This window comes from Suricata suricatta, chromosome 13 (genome assembly GCF_006229205.1).
Source record: "Suricata suricatta isolate VVHF042 chromosome 13, meerkat_22Aug2017_6uvM2_HiC, whole genome shotgun sequence".
Taxonomy (NCBI): Eukaryota; Metazoa; Chordata; class Mammalia; order Carnivora; family Herpestidae; genus Suricata; species Suricata suricatta.
Window position 1 is genome coordinate 9577592 of NC_043712.1, and position 16585 is coordinate 9594176.

The following is a 16585-nucleotide window of genomic DNA, read 5'->3' on the forward strand; positions in this document are numbered from 1 at the left end:
CTGCAGAGGACTGAGCATCTGAAACATGCTTTATTTTGGTAGATTCTTAACAGTTTTCTTGCTGAAGCCTCAATGAAGGGTATCTGAGCTGTGAGACCATTTTAGCGTGATGTAGTCAGGGACCGCATTGAGGTGATTCAAAATGAAGCTCGTTTTGGAGAGTTACCGTGTCAATGTCGCACCTGCCAGAGGAGTTTGGGAAATTGCAGTGCTTGGCTGTTGGTCCTGGCGTGGTGCAGTGTTGGGGGGAGCCAGCAGGTGAGTGGAATGCAGGACGCAGAGCCAGGAGAACCTGCCGGCAGGTGTCTGGCGCCAGAGATGCAGTTTCTACTTTCCAGCGCACGGTGGCGCTTAAGTCTCTCCGGCGCCGCTAGCAGTCTCTAAGGCACCTCCGCCGCCACCTGCAGTCTCAACCAAACTCTAGGTGGCGGGATGTGACGGCCCGAGCGTCCAATCGACCGCCAGGCTTTCGGCTACACTACTGCTCTAGCCAATGGGAGACGAGGAGAGGCGCGGAGGAGGCGGGCCCCGCGGCATGCCAGGCAGAGGCGCGAGGCCCTCCTCCCGCCTCTCCGCCTACTCCAGCCTCCGCCGCCTCAGCTTCCCGAGCGAGCCCTGCGGCCGCCGGAGCAGCTCCCGCGGCGGAGCAGGAGCCGGATGGTCAGAGGAGCCCGGCAGCCCCAGCAGCCGAGGAGTCGCCTGGCCCCCAGGTGGGGCGGGGGCTGGGTCGAGGTCGGGGTCGGGGTCGGGGATGGGGTGGGGGCGCGGGAACGGGCCCACGGGCAGCGAGCGGCTCGGGGCCGTGAAGCATTCGGGGCTCCGAGACGGGAGGGGAGGGGGGTGCAGGCTGAGGGGGTTTCGCGGGGCGCGCAGGACCGGGGGAGCGGGCTGGGCGGCGATCGCATCCTCGAGGCCGGCTGAGGGGCGTGTGAGAGAAGGGACGCCGAGGTGCGAGGCTGGGGGCGCTGGGCAGGGAGGGGCAGGGCGTGCGCGCCCCGTGGAAGGGCCGTGGAATGCGGGGGGCGCGGGGCCTGGAGGGGCGGGGCTCAGAGGGGCAGTGCACGCTCGGAAGGGGGTGGGCACGGGAGAGGGGAGGCCGGAGGGGCTCGCGGGGGTGACGAGGCAGACAATGAGTAGGTGGAGGTGGGTGGTTTTGGGGAGCGGGGCTGTGACGAATAGGAGCTGAGAATGGAGTGAGGGACTAGAAGGGAGAGCAGGGTTTGGGCACAGCAGACATTAGGGGAACTGTGAGTCCCAGGATTGCTTAGTGTTGGGAAATAGGGGAAACGGAGCAGAAGGCGTTTGTCGGGTCAGGTATGAGCTACGAGCCTGGGGTCCTCGAGGGGGGTACGTTGAGTTTTTGACTGGCACCGTGGGGCCAGGAGATGTGTTCTTGTATATTACTTTTAGTTACCATCGTATTTGTTTGGTCTGTAGACTGACTGGCACGGTGGAGAAACCACCTCGAAAACGGAAAAGCAGGTAAGGCAAAATGCCTTCCTATTTGGCTTCGTGTTTTTCCATTTGCTTGGCTTCACCTATGCCATACTGCATAGTTACACTGTCGCTAGATGAAGTTTTTTATTTAGCTCCTTTCCTAATGAATATGACTACATTCAAGGTCTTCCTTTGTGAGGAGTTCAAAGTACTACTGCACCATTTGCGTGTATGTGTGTAAGATTACATGGGAAAGAGACGTGGGTGATTGAGAAATCTTAGGTTTTTTACTTTTTTACTTTATTTTAAAGTTTGTTTATTTTGAGAGTGAGAGAGAACGCATACAGGTAAGCAGGGGAGGGGCAGAGAGAGAGGGAGAGCTGTCAGCACAGAACCTCATGTGGGGCTCAGTCTCACAACCCATGACCTGAGCTGAAATCAACAGTCCCTTGCCTAACTGACCGAGCCACCCAGGGGCTCCCTTAGTTTTTTTACTTTAGCTGTAATTTCAGCTTCTCCACCAGCTCTGTTTAAAAAGCTAATGTTTGGGGCACCTGGCTGACTCAGTCTGTAGAGTGTGCAACTCTTGGTCTTGGAGTCCTGAGTTCCAGCCCTACCTTAGGCATAGACCTTTCTTTAAAAAAAAACAAAAAATATTACAAAGTTAATGATTATTGACCATCTACTATGTGCCGAGTATTATGTACAAGTGCTTTATATGTATTATCTTCTGTAATCTTTTTTTTAATGTTTATTTTTGAGAGAGAGGGAGAGTGTGAGTGGGGGAGGGGAAGAAAGAGAGGGAGATGGAAGATCGGAAGCAGGCTCTGCGCTGACATCAGAGATCCCGACGTGGGGCTCGAACTCATGAGCTGCAAGATCATGACCTGAGCTGAAGTCAGACGCTTAACCAACTGAGCCACCCAGGGGCCCCGTATCTTCTGTCATCTTGAAACACCCCAAAGAAGTATGTATCACAAATTATCACAGTTTTGCAGAAGAGGGAACTGAGGCACAGGGAGGCCAAGATCACTTACTCTTATAAATCATAGGAACCAGATCTGAATCCAGGCAATCTGGCTCCAGAGCTTAAGCTCTTAGCCATTATACTATACTGCCTCTAATAAACATACAATTGAAAATAGATTTTCTTACTGCTTTTTTGTTTTATCATTGCACATAGTATGTAGAGTCTATAATAAACAATCGAACCGTAGGGAAATAGAAACGGGGCCTTAAGTAGTCCACAAACAAGTGAATTCTTCCTTGAGTAGTGAAGGAGAGGATACATCCATCTCATTAACATTTTTGTGTGTATTCAGCATGTCAGATACTATGTAGCAGTTCTGTGTCGTCATTAGAAGGGTTCTTTTTCACAGATCCAGGCAGTGGTCTAGAGAGAAAATAAGCTACAGTAGAGAGGATGGGACCCATAGGACCCCTGTCATAGTTAATATTTGGTAAGTTACTGATGTTAGTACACAGAAAATCTCAACAGTAAGTAGATCATGAAGTGCTGATGGTTGGAGTGTGTCAGGTAAAGTTCCTTTGTCACCGTGCAGTTCCACATGATGGCCGCATCCGGCCGTAAAGCACTTGAAATGTGGCCAGCGTGATCGAGAAACTGAATTTAAAATTTTATTAATTGTAATTAATTTAAATTCAAAAATTGGTAGTTGACTTGCTGGAAGGTGTTCAAGTTTGTTTGGAACACTTTGGGTATGTGAATCTACTTTTTCATTTGGAAGCTTTATGAAATATATACACAAATCACATATTTCCAGTGAAAAGTTAATGTCCGAATCAAGATGTGCTCGAAGTAAAAATGTACATCAGATTTCAGGTGAGTATGAAAAAATGAATGTGAAATCTCTCATTTACTAATTTTTATATTGATTAGATGATGAAATCATTTTAGGTCTTTTGGATAAATAAAAGTGTTACTAAAATTATTTTCACTTTTTTAACTTTTCTAACATGTCTATCCAAAAATTAAAAATTACATATATGGGTTATGTTACATTTCTTTTGGACAGACTTTAGCTCTTACTACCCCACTTTAGTCTCTTGCAGTAGCCTCCTGACTGCATTCTTAAATCTGTAATTTTTTTATCATGCTGCGCAAGTTGATCTTGTAGGTCCCCTGTTTAAATCCCTCTATGGTTCCCCATTGCTTATTGAACATAATTCAGACTTTTGAGCCTAATCATAAAAAGAGACTGCCTTTCTCTTCTCCCTGCCCTCCCAGCCAGTCTGATACTGTGGCCATGGACATTCTCAATAATGGACCTGTTAAATATCTACTATTAAGTGACTTAACTTTCTGCTGAAAACTGCACTATGAATTAATTGCTGAATGTAACTGTGTTCTGTTTGTCATTCCCCGAACTTACGTTCTCTCTTTGCTCTGGGCTTTTGTACTTGATTTCTCTTTCTCTCTGGATTACTTTCTCCTTGCTCCTTGGCAAGCTCCCTCCTTTAAGACTGAGCTCATATGTCACATCCTGTGTGCAGACTTTCCCATCCTCTCCTTCACCTTACTTGGCTCCCACAATAGCTTGTACACACACCTAAGTTTAGTGGTTTGGACTGCATTTGAATCCTAGCTGTGTCAAATACAGGTTATGAGATCATCTATAAGTTAATAAACCTCCTTGAGCCCCAGTTTCCTTGTCTGTGTATGGAATTAATAAAAGTTCAGCCCAGGGCCTCCTAGCTCACTCAGTTGGTAGAGCACGCAACTCTTGATCTCAGCGTTGTGAATTCAAGCCCCATGTTGGGCATAGAGCTTACTTTAAAAATATATAACTTTTAGGGGCGCCTGGGTGGCTCAGTCAGTTAAGCATCTGGCTTCATCTTAGGCAATTATCTCATGGTTCCTGGGTTCAGGCCCATGTCAGTCTCTGTGCTGACAGTTCAGAGCCTGAAGCTTTCTTTGGATTCTGTGTCTCCCTCTCTCTCTGTCCCTCTCCTGCTTGTACTCTGTCTCTCTCTCAAAAATGCATAGACATTAAAAAAAGAAAATATTTAATGAATAATTAAGAAAAAAACAGTTCAGCCTTAAAGGGGTTGTGAAGTGCTTGGTACAGTGCCTGGCATATAGAAAATACACAATAAATTTTATGTTAAAAAGCAACTATCTTTTATTTCCCACCTCTTTTCTAAATAAATACATGCTGAAGGATTAACAATAAGGTATTAAGGTAAAGAAGAAATGAGAGAAGAATAATAAAATTAAACCAGTGGCAAAAAACTGTTTTAAACCAGTGGCAAAATTGGTATATAGACTAGAAAATACTGCAGAGTTTCTAAAGGTGGGTTCCATATTTGGCTCTGAGTTTCCTCAGGCAAAGCAAAGAAGAAAAGATCAACTTCCAGAGCCTTGGTGTTTCAGACACGTGTTGTTCAAGAGAAGCACAACTTTTTTTTTAGTGTTAGAAATTTTTCTCACTGGTCTTCATAGTGGGGACACTATGGTTTTGTAGGGGGGAGAGTCCCAATGATAAACATAGTAGTGGGTTTTTAAAGATTGCTTCCTTTAATACTTTTTTTAAAAATCTTTTTAATGTCCCATTTATTTTTGAGACAGAGGGAGACAGAGTGTGAGCAGGGGAGGGGCAGAGAGAGAGGGAGACACAGAATCCGAAGCAGGCTCCCGGCTCTGAGCTGTCAGCACAGAGCCCGACGTAGGCTTGAACTCACGAACTGCGAGATCATGACCTGAGCCAAAGTGGGACGCTTAACCAACTGAGCCACCCAGGCGCCCCGACTTCTTGTAATGCTTCTTACTCCAGGTTCCTTAATGCCAGTGAACATTCTTCAAAGAGCCATACAGCTCACTGATCGCTTGGCTTGGTTTAGAGATCAACAGGGATGAGTAAGTTACAGGGATTCTGTTTATCCAGCATTTAGACTAGTGTCTGGCACTTAGAAAATGGTTGAATTATTGAATGAATGTGTCCTTAAATACTTCTCTATGAATATTCTTTTTTTAATTAAAAATATTTTTACTTTTATTTTTTTTTAGTGTTCTCTACACCCAACGTGAGGCTCGTACTCACGATCCTGAGATCAGGAGTCATGTGCTCTTCTAAGTGAGTCAGGTGCCCCTAAAACTATTTTCTTAATAATACTAAGGTATTACTTGCCTTTTTCATGATTCATTCACTTTCATTCATCATGGAATTTTCTGAGGCTACAGTTGGGAGTGATTTCACTTCTCTGAACACTCATGGAATGTGTATTTCTGTATTACTATATATCAAATTTTTGTTTTGAAATAGAAATATCGATAGATATACCCAGAAGAGTGTTGGGGGCTCCTGCGACCAAAACGCTCGAGAGCTGCATGAGAGAACGTATCATAAGAAAGACTAAATTTTCCTTAGCTCTCAGTCCTTGAGATGCTCTTTTAACACCAGGTCCTCCTAGAGGCGCCTTTCCTTCCTTTGGGTGGGTGATATTTAAGGGTTCAGAATTGTTGCCACCAGGAGTCCCCGGTGTGGGCTCTCTGAATATTATGTCTTGTAACTGAGTTTTGCACCGATGACTTTTACCTTATATTCTCAGTGAAGAATCATGAGAACATGCATTTTGATGTCTGATTAAGGTCAGAGCCTAATCAAGTCAGGGTTTTGGCCTGAATGGACAGCCAACATACATCTATACACCTATGAAGAGATCCTATGGGCAAGACCAAGGTTTCCTTCAGAAAATAGTTCTGAGGTTGTTCTAAGAAAAGCAAACAAAATGACCAGTTAAGGCCCTAAAGATGGGTTATAGAGAAAATATGTAATGGTCATAGCCAGAAATTTGTTTTGTAGCTATTGTTATTAGTTGCATACTGTGGCCATGAAAATTCTCAATATCGAATGAAATGACATTGTAATGAATGCTTCAAGATGAATTAATTGTTGAATTTGGTCTTTACCATTCCTTTGAGTTGGCCTGCTGTGTGGAGTTGTTGACTGTTATACTGTATATCCTGTTAATGTTTGGAAAACAGTTGCTAAAAGTATTATTTTTATTTTTGGATGCTTGTTCTTAATTCATTAATGGCTCATTTTTTTTCCTTAAGTTTTTATTTAAATCTCAGTTAGTTAACATACAGTGTAATATTAGTTTCAGGTGTATAATTTAGTGACTCAACACTTATATCCATCACCAGTGCTCATCACAAGTTCCCTCCTTAATCCCCATCACCTCTTTCACTCATCCCCCACCCACCTCCCCCTAAGTTATCTTTTGAAAACATTCCTAGTGTACACCAAATTATAAGAATATTTTTTTAAAAACTAAGATGATATGAGATAAGCATTTCATACACTACTGTTACTAATTGTGTGTGTTTCTTTCCTCACTAAAACTTTTATTTCTTTATCTTAGTTCATCTTTGTATCCCTTGCACTCAGTGGGTGCTCAATAAAACTGTCGTGAACCAATAAATGAATTGGTGCAAGAAAGAGTTAGTGTAGGATGAGGCTTTAGTGGTCCAGAGTACTGTGACACTATTTAAGGGCCCTGATAAACTGTACCAGGCCAAAAGGAGTTTTAAGATTAAGAAATTTTATCTCTGTGGTTTTGGAAAATTCTGAAGACTTCAACACCTTTGCCTAATAATGTTTGAGTATAAGTCAGAGCATCTTCTCAGATCCTACTAGGAATAAGACCGATTTGTTTGGATAGGATTCGTGTTGATGATGCTTTAATGTATGATTTGGAGGCTTTTTTTGGTGATGTTTAAAGAGAACTAAGAATTTTGATGGAATGTGTAATTTGTCTAAATTACATTTGAATTCTAAAAACTTTATTTTTTAAAGTAATGTTTGTTTATTTTTAGAGAGAGAGCAGGTGAGGGGCAGAGAGAGAGGGAGAGAGAGAATCCCAAGCAGGCTCTGCACTGTCAGATGTTTAACCAGTTGGGCCACTCAGACGCCCCTCAAAAACATTTACATGCTTTCTACTCCTGGGTGCCAGGGATATAGACGTGATTAAAATTTGGTCCCTGCTGGGTAAAACTCATAAAGTAGAGGAGGGAGACTCAAACAATGGGAAGTGTCATGACCTTGTATGTTTGCAGAGGGTTTTTAGTAATCCTGTGTACTGGTAGTCAGGGCACTTTCCGCAGACATTTCATCTAGGCTTTGGAGGTTTTCAGGAGGCTACTTTGGTGGTCCTGTGACTATTGATATGGCAGAGTAGACAGACCCTGGATACAGATGGACTAATGCTGAGGACTTAAATGACCTGAACTCAGGACCTAAACCAGGCCAGTGTCAGATATGGAAAGAAAGGTGTTTTTTAGAGTTCTGGGCTGTGGTGTCAGTTTTTAGAGATTAAGCAGTGGTTCACAACAAAGGCAACTTGGCCTCCCGGGCGCATTTGGCCGTGCTGGAGATATTCTTGCTGTTACAACCAGGGCATCTGGTGGGTGGAGGCCAGGAGTGCTGAACACCCTACAATATATAGAATAGCCTCCCACATTGAAGAATTATTCCGCTCAAATTGTCAGTGATGGTGAAGTTGAGAAATCCTGGATTGGGGTCTAATCTTAGCTCTTCCAAATACTAGCTTGGGCTCTAGAACAAATTATGGACTTAATCTCTCTGAATCTGTTTGCCCTTTTGCAAAATGCAGGTATTGACAGTACTCACCTTGTAGGATTATTAGCCTCCTTTAATAGCATATAGACTGTGTGAGTGCAGAGATTATTGTCTCTTTAAAATAGATTCAATGAGGGATGCCTGGGTGGCTCAGTCGGTTGAGCATTGGACTTCAGCTCGGGTCATGATCTCATGGTTCGTGGGCCCCACATCAGGCTCTGTGCTGGCAGCTCAGAGCCTGGAGCCTGCTTCAGATTCTGTGCCTCTCTCTGTCTCTGCCCCTCCCTCGTTCGTACCCTGTCTCTCTGTCTCTCTCTCAAAAATAAATAAACGTAAAAAAAATTTAAAACAAGATTCAATGAAGGAATGAATGTCAAGTACATGACAAGTTACCTGACATATTAAAGATTCAGTAAATGATACCTGTGGCTATCATTAGTTTAACTATTTTTATGTTGCCTTTCCTTCTGGTCCTTTAAAAAACATCTTTATTGAGGTATTTACATTAAAAAATGTACACCGGGAAAGCCTGGGTGGCTCGGGTGGTTAAGTGTCCAGCTTCGGCTCAGGTCATGATCTCGCAGTTTGTGTGTTCAAGCCCCGCGTCAGGCTCTGTGCTGACAGCTAGCTCAGAGCCTGGAGCCTGCTTCAGATTCTGTATCTCCCTCTCTCTCTGACCCTCCCTGCTTGCGCTGTCTCTCTCTGTCTCTCAGTAAATAAATAAGTAAATAAATAAATAAAAAACATTCAAAAAATGTTTTTAAATGTACTCCAATTTTAAGTATGCAGTTTGAAGACTTTTGACAAATGTATTCAATTGTGTAATCGCCCACTGTAATTATGATCTTGACCATCACCATTGCTGCCCTCCCCACCCCCACATTTGCTCATGTTGCTTTGGAGTCCTGGTTCTGGCAATCACTGATCTTTTTTCCCTATTGTTATACTGTCGTTTTTTCTGAAATTTCATGTAAGTAAATCATTTATTAGATAATCTCATGTCCGCTTGGCATAACGCTGTTGAAATTCATTCATATTTTTATTTGTAACTATAGTTAATTTCTTCTTATTGCTGAGGAGATTCCATTGTGTGATTTTTCCATAATTTATTCATTTGCCAGTTGACAGACATTTGGTTTGTTTCTGGTTTTTGGCTAATATGAATACAACAATGAGCATTTGAGTTAAGACTTTGGGCAGATATATTTTCATTTCTCTTGAGTAAATGCCTATGAGTGGACTTGCTGGGTCTTATGGTAAATGAATGTTTAACTTTTTAAGAAATTGCCATACTGTTTTCCAAAGTGACTGTACCATTTTCCATTCTTATCAGCAATGTTTGAGATTCCATGTGCTCCATGTTCTCACCACTATTTGGTACTGTCATTCTTTTTCTTTTAAACAGCTTTGTGGAGGTATAATGACATACAGTACGACTCACATATTTCTTTTTTCAAAAATGGTTTGAGGTGAAATTCATATAACATAAAGTTAACCATTTCAAAGTGAACAATTCAGTAGCATTTAGTATGTTCACAGCTTTGTGTAAGCACCACAGTTTTGACACATGTGTATGCCCTTGAAACCATGTATATATGTGTGTATACCCTTGTGTGTGTACCTCTATTTCCAAAATATTTCTACCACTCCATAGTAAATCCCCTTCCCCATGAAGCAGTTTCTCCCTCTCCCATTCCCACTTCGCCCTTGACAACCACCAATATGCATTCTATAACCGAGGATTTATCTTTTCTGGGTATTTCATACAACATGTGGTCATTTGTGTCTGGTTCTTTTTTGTTTGTTTGTTTGTTTATTGTCAAGTTGGTTTCCATATAACACCCAGTGCTCATCCCAACAATGCCCTCCTCCACGCCCATCACCCATTTCCTCCTCTTGTCCATCCCCATCAACCCTCAGTTTGTTCTCAGTATTTAAGAGTCTCTTATGGTTTGCCTCCCTCCCTCTCCTTACTATTTTTTTCCCCTTCCCCACTCCCCTGGCCCCCTGTTAAGTTTCTCCTTTTCCACATATGAATGAAAACATATGGCATCTTTCTCTGCCTGACTTATTTCACTTAGCATAATATCCTCAAGTTCCATCCATGTTGCTACAAATGGCCAGTTTTCATTCTTTCTCATTACCATGTAGTATTCCATTGTATATATAAACCACATCTTCTTGATCCATTTGTCACTTGAAAGACTCACATGTTTAAAGTGTACAATTAAAAAACATTTTCTAAAATGTTTTAAAAATTTATTTTTGAGAGAGAGAGAGAGAGAGCACGCGCGCGCCAGTGAGCATGTGTGCACAAATTGCAGGTGGAGGGGTGAGGGGGACAGAGAATCCGAAGCAGGTTCTACACTGAGGTCACGACCTGAACCAGAGTTGAATGCTCAACCAACTGAGTCATTCATGTTCCCCTAAGTTTTTGTTTTTTTTAAAATTTTTTTATGCTTTTTATTTATTTTTGAGAGACAGAGAGAGACAGCTGGAGCAGGGGAGGGTCAGAGAGAGAGAGGGAGACACAGAATCCGAAACAGGCTCCAGGCTCTGAGCTAGCTGTCAGCACAGAGCCCGACGTGGGGCTCAAACCCACGAACCGTGAGATCTGACCTGAGCCGAAGCCGGATGCTTAACCGACTGAGCCACCCAGGCGCCCCCATGTTCCCCTAAGTTTTGACACACGTGTATACCCTTGAAACCATCACCATTGTTTGCTGTTCCGGGGGTATATGGTGCTATGTATCATTGTGTTTAATTTGCCTTTCCCTAATGATGAGTCATGTTGAGTATCTTTTCATGTATTAATTTGCCATTCATAAAACTTCTTTTGTGAGTTTTCTTTTTAGATCTTTAGCCCATTTTTTAAAATCAGTTGTTTGTCTATGTATATAGTTATAAGGATTCCTTTATGTATTCTGTAAATAAATTATTTATTCAGATCTTTGTTGTGCAGATGTTTTTCCCCAGTCTATGGCTTGCCTTTTCCTTTTCTTCACAGTATCTTGAGCTTTTAGCTTGAATAATAGGTTGGATGGAAACATTTTTAATTGAGACAGCAGAGACAGGAGCAAGTTTGGAAGGGTAAGATTATGAGTTTATATTGACTCTATAGAGTGTAATGTGCTTTAGTGAATACTGTCTCTCACCAGACAGGTGAAAACTTGGGTCTGGAGCTAAGAAAGGAGAGAGTAGGTCTTTGGGTACAGATTTGGAAGTCATCAGTAAATAGTTATCGAGGTCATAGAATGGAATAACGGACCACTTTGAGTGAAATGTGAAGAGTGGAGTATCCTAATAATAGGTTGTGGAAATATTCCAGACTCCTTTCTGTCTTTTGAATGTTCTGTCTTTGCAGTATTATCTGTCCATTGCAGCATTTCTGGATGCAGTCCTCAAACAAGTAGTGTTTATCTCTGGGAGATAGATCTCTGTACTCTGGTAAGCACTGAGATTCTGGAGGTAGTTATATTGAAAACTAGGTGAACATTTTCCAGTTTACAATGAAACACAGGAATGTCCTCTACTTAGAGTTTCTGTGTGATAGTGTTTGCCTTAGCAACATCCCTACAAAAATGCGGTGGTGTTGGTAAAACTGTTTCTTCTAGCATGTGTCAGTGAAAACCTAAGGACATAACACCAAAAGTCAGTTCTGTAAAAACAGATTCGACAGGAGCCCAAGATGGTTCAGTCAAAGTGGTCAGCATTTTCATGATAGCACTGTACTCAAGAATAAAACCTAGACTGGCTCAATCAGTGATTTTTAAGGGTGTTACAAAAAATGAGCCCAAAGGGTCATGGAACTAATTCGAGGATTCCGTGGAGGGCATGATGTCAGAAGTAGGTAGGCAGAGGAAAGTTAAATAGACTAGCTTCTAAGACTCCACTTCTACTTTTATGTATGTATGTATATGTGTTTTTATTTTTATTTATTTTTATGTTTTTTATTTATTTTTGAGAGACAAGAGACAGTGCAAGCAGGGGAGGGTCAGAGAGAGAGGGAGATACAGAATCTGAAGACAGGCTCCAGGCTCTGAGCTAGCCGTCAGCACAGAGCTTGATGCAGGGGTCGAACCCACGAACTGTAAGATCATGACCTGAGCTGAAGTTGTGTGCTTAACCGACTGAGCCACCCAGGCACCTAATGAAAAATGTTATTATCAATTCATAGATTTAAGCATATTTGATGAATTTCTATCCATTATCATCACTTTTTTCCTATTTGTAGTCATATTGACCTACTTTTGCCCAGGGGAAGCATCTTTAAATTGCCTCCTGGGGCCTTTTTACACAACTACATTAAACTTTGATGGTTTCCTTGCTTCCTGGGTGGACAGGATATTCCAGGCCCATGTTGTATGTTTCCTTTTCAGGCCTAGAATCGGCCATTCTCCAAAGAGACCTCTTTCTTCTGGCATCACTCTGCTTCTCTTTGTTTCTATTCTGAGACTCTATTAGGAAGAAAGGGTGGCACAATCTAAAAGTAGTTTGAAAGCAACAAATTTAGAAGAATGGATTATGTACTGTGGTTTTCAATAATCTTCATAAATGTAATTTTTAAAATTTAGGTTTTTGATACAAGTTGACTAACACACAGGAGTTATATTTTAACTTAAGATCCTGAAATATAGGTACTCTGTAATGCTGACCATGGCTGGATCTGAGAGGTCAGGAGACCAGATCATATAATTGTTTTTTTTCTTCTTTATGGAAATTGTGCATCCCTAACCTAAATGGATGGCTTTCCCACAAGGCCAGGATTTTTTGGTGGGGGGGATTCCAGGCAGATAGACATTGATATATAAATAATTGCTTAATGTTCTATACCTTCTATAGGAGAGAATAGCCAGAAAAAATTGTGGGTAATAGATCACTAATGGAAAAATCTTAATTTCAATGGAGCAGCCTGTTTAGAACTCTCTTTAAAACTACCAGCATGGGGCGCCTGGGTGGCTCAGTCGGTTAAGCAACCGGCTTCGGCTCAGGTCATGATCTCACTGTTCGTGGGTTCGAGCCCCGCATCGGGCTCTGTGCCGACAGCTAGCTCAGAGCCTGGAGCCTGCTGTCTCCCTCTCTCTCTGACCCTCCCCTGCTCACACTGTCTCTCTGTCTCTCAAAAATAAATAAAAGATATAAAAAAAAAACATTAAAAAAAAAGAATTGTTGAATCACTATACTAAAAACAAAACAAAACAAAACAAAACAAAACTACCAGCATGAATAAGTCATAAAAGATACCCATATGTTAGTAAGGTAGTTGACCGTATACTAGGTACGAATTATATTTCACAAAATCAGGTAACCGAGAAATGTTACAATATTTTAATTCCTTCAAATGAAATTAAATCCAGCCTTGGGATATGTGCTCCTCATACTCCTAATCCACCACACGGATGAAGAATTCAATCTCAGTGACGAAGAATGGGCAGCCACCCCTCCTGAGGGTTGTACAGGAATCTGAGACACTTCTGAGGAGCCAGGCAAGAGTGAAAGGTTCGTTTTCAGTCTGTAACGGCTGTGGCTGGTAAGCGGGTCCTTGATGCTTGGCGGCTCTAACAGTTAGGGCCGACGTTAGGCACACAAATTTTTTTTTTTAATGCTTATTTACTTTTGAGAGAGAGAGAGAGAGAGAGAGAGAGAGAGAGAGAGAGAGAGAGAGAGGAGGAGGGGCAAGGGCAAAGAGAGCAGATGCAGAATCCGAAGCAGGCTCCAGACTCGGAGCTGTCAGCACAGAGCCCGATGTGGGACTCGGACCCACAGACCGTGAGATCATGACCTGAACCGAAGTCAGACACTTAACCTACTGAGCCACCCAGGCACCCTTCAGCACACGAGTTTATACTAGGTTTGGGGGTTCTGGTGTAGAAGTGTTAGCTCTCCTAGGTACAGCACATACCCGTTTCCCTCTGAGGATCTGTCATTTATCTAGAACCCTGCCAGGAAGTGGGCTTGTAGGCCTCCTCTTTTTGTGGGTCCCAAAGAGTTCCTTCTCCTTACCAGATCATTCACTTTTTTTTCTTCTTTCTACCTTTCTGCCTCCAAAGGTATTTTCGTTCCAGCCTCCCCTCAGCGTCATCTCCTCGAGGAGCTCACATTTTCAGAAAACAAAAACAAACCTCCCTTGAGGCACGGACTGTCTTCTTGGGGTCTGGGGAATACACTGAGAACAAAGCATCTATTGACGTCTTAATAACTATCCAGCTCCTTTTTTTTTTAACCTTCAGTAATTCTTTTAGTCTCAGTGGTGGTTTTAAAGACTGTCCACAAACTCTTTGATTCTCCTTTCCTTAAAAGATGGAGCTTAACTCACCCCTGTGAGTATGGGGTGGACTTTGTGACTCCCTTCCAGTGAATAGAATGCAGTGGAAGTGAGGAGACCTTACTTCCCAAATCAGGTTGTCAGGAGACTTTGGTTTGTTTCTTTCCTTCGCTCTCTCATCTCTCCCTCTGACGGAGGCTGGCTGCCATGATGGGAGATGGCCCTGGACAGACAAGAGCCACTTGCCATGTTGTGGAGACAGGAGACAGGCAGTCAGTGGTGAGGGCCACTTGGTAAGGAAGAAAGCCTGCCAGGCACCAAGCACATGAGTGAGGTTGGAAAGGGATCCTGAATTAGTTGAGCCTTGAGAGATGACTACAGCCCTGGCCAGCAGCTTGACTTACTATCCTGGCTTCACAAGGGCTGAGTTACATGAGCCTGTGATTTTTTTGGCGGGGGAGGGAGGTAGTCTCTTTTCTTTCGACACTGGCTCTATTGTACCCAAGGGATCAATCTCCGGCTAGGCTTTCACTCCTTCTGGATAGGTCTCTGATGGGCGCTGTGTGTCTGTGTATGTGTTTTGGAAGCAGCTGTCTCTTGATGAAAGGCATTGCAGGACAGTTTACTTTCAGGCTGTGATGTGTGCCTGTTGTAATAGCAGAACCTCTATTTGCTTTTCTCTTCAGAGTCATTGCTCCTACCCGGGTCTTTTGTCCCACTGATTGGGAAGGAGTCCCATGCTTATGTTCACTCTTAATAAGGCAAAAGCCAGAAAGTCATTGCCCTGTGAGATTTACTTTTCCTGTCTGGCATCTATTACCAGGTTTTGGACTTTTTTCCTACCCCTTCTTGGTGTCTGGGAAGAGTGGACAAATCGCACTCCAGTAAGCTGCTGATGGTTAATTTTATATATAAACTTGACTGGGTCACAGTGCCTAGACATTTGGTCAAACCTTATTTTGTCTCTGTCAGGTTGTTTCTGGATGAGAAACAACATTTGAATTGGTACACTGAGTAAAGTAGATTGCCCTCCTAAGTTCCCAATAAGGGAACTCTTCCTGCCAGACTGCTTGAGTTGGGACATCAGTCTTTTCTTGCCTTTGGGCTTGCTTTTCTTGGGTCTCGAGCCTACTGGCTCTCAGGATGGAACTTACACCATAAACTTTCCTGGTTCTCGGGTTTTCAGACTCCAACTAATATTTCATCATTGGCTCTTCTGGGTCTCAGCTTGTTGATGGATCTTGGGACTTTTTGGTCTCCATAATTGCATAATCCATTTCTTTATTATCTATCTCTATCTAAACACATGCACATACACATCCTGTTGGTTCTGGTTCCTCAGGAGAACTCTTATACATAAGCCATTATTTTTATTAGTTATTATTATTATTTTTTAAGTAGGCTTCATACCCAGCATGGAGCCCAGTGTGGGGCTTGAACTTACCTGAAATCAAGACCTGAGCGGAGATTAGGAGTTGAGTGGTTAGCCATCCAGGCACCCCAAGCCTTGTGGGTTTTTTTTTTTTTTTTTTTTTTTTATGGCCTTCCTTTGTTTCATCCCTGGTTGCTAGAGTGCTCCTGAACTTGCCATTGCTTCTGCTCAGTTAGCTGTGGGTGCTCTTCATGCCTGCCGGCCGCTGTGAATGGCCGTATTCACCACAAGCTAAGCAGAAGGAGAAGTGCTTATGTTTTCATAAACTTGGCAGCTGTTTCGGCAATGTTTCACACTAAGGCTGGGCATCATTTTTTTTTTTTTAGAGAGATTATTTATTTATTTTGAGAGAGAAAAAGAGAGAGCATGTGTGTGCACAGTAGGGAAGGAACAGAAAGAGAAGGGAGAGAGAATTGCAAGCAGGCCCTGCACTATCAGTGCAGAGCCCAATGCAGGGCTCAAACTCACAAAGCATGAGATCATGACCTGAGCTGAAATCAAGAGTCAGATGCTTAATTGACTGAGCCACCCAGGTGCCCCTATGCATCATTTCTTTATGTTCTTGTTTTGCAGTTGGGTTTCTTTCTCCCAGACTCTCTCCATATACTCTATATGGGCCTCAGAAGCATATGTACCTGTTTGGCAGTATTCTAGGAGTTTTTCCTGGATGGAGGAACCCCTGATGAAAGTGCTCCCACATGGTTTCCCAAAAGTGTGCAAAGTGGCGGTCAGAACTTTAAAAGTTTTATTTATTTATTTATTTATTTATTTATTTATATCTACTTACTTACTTACTTACTTATTTTTAAAGTAATTTCTATGCCCAGTATAGGGCTTGAACTCATAATC

General features: G+C 42.7%; 1 protein-coding gene across 1 annotated transcript in view; it reads left to right on the top strand.

The window, feature by feature from the left end:
- The first annotated feature begins 583 nt into the window (after window positions 1–583).
- Window positions 584–16585, top strand: part of SCAI (suppressor of cancer cell invasion) — a 138080-nt gene continuing 122078 nt past the window's right edge. Inside the window, exons 1-2 of the mRNA XM_029920735.1 lie at window positions 584–710; window positions 1438–1482. Coding sequence (XP_029776595.1) covers window positions 658–710; window positions 1438–1482 — 98 coding nt within the window. The 5' untranslated portion in view covers window positions 584–657. The remainder of the gene's footprint in view (window positions 711–1437; window positions 1483–16585) is intronic.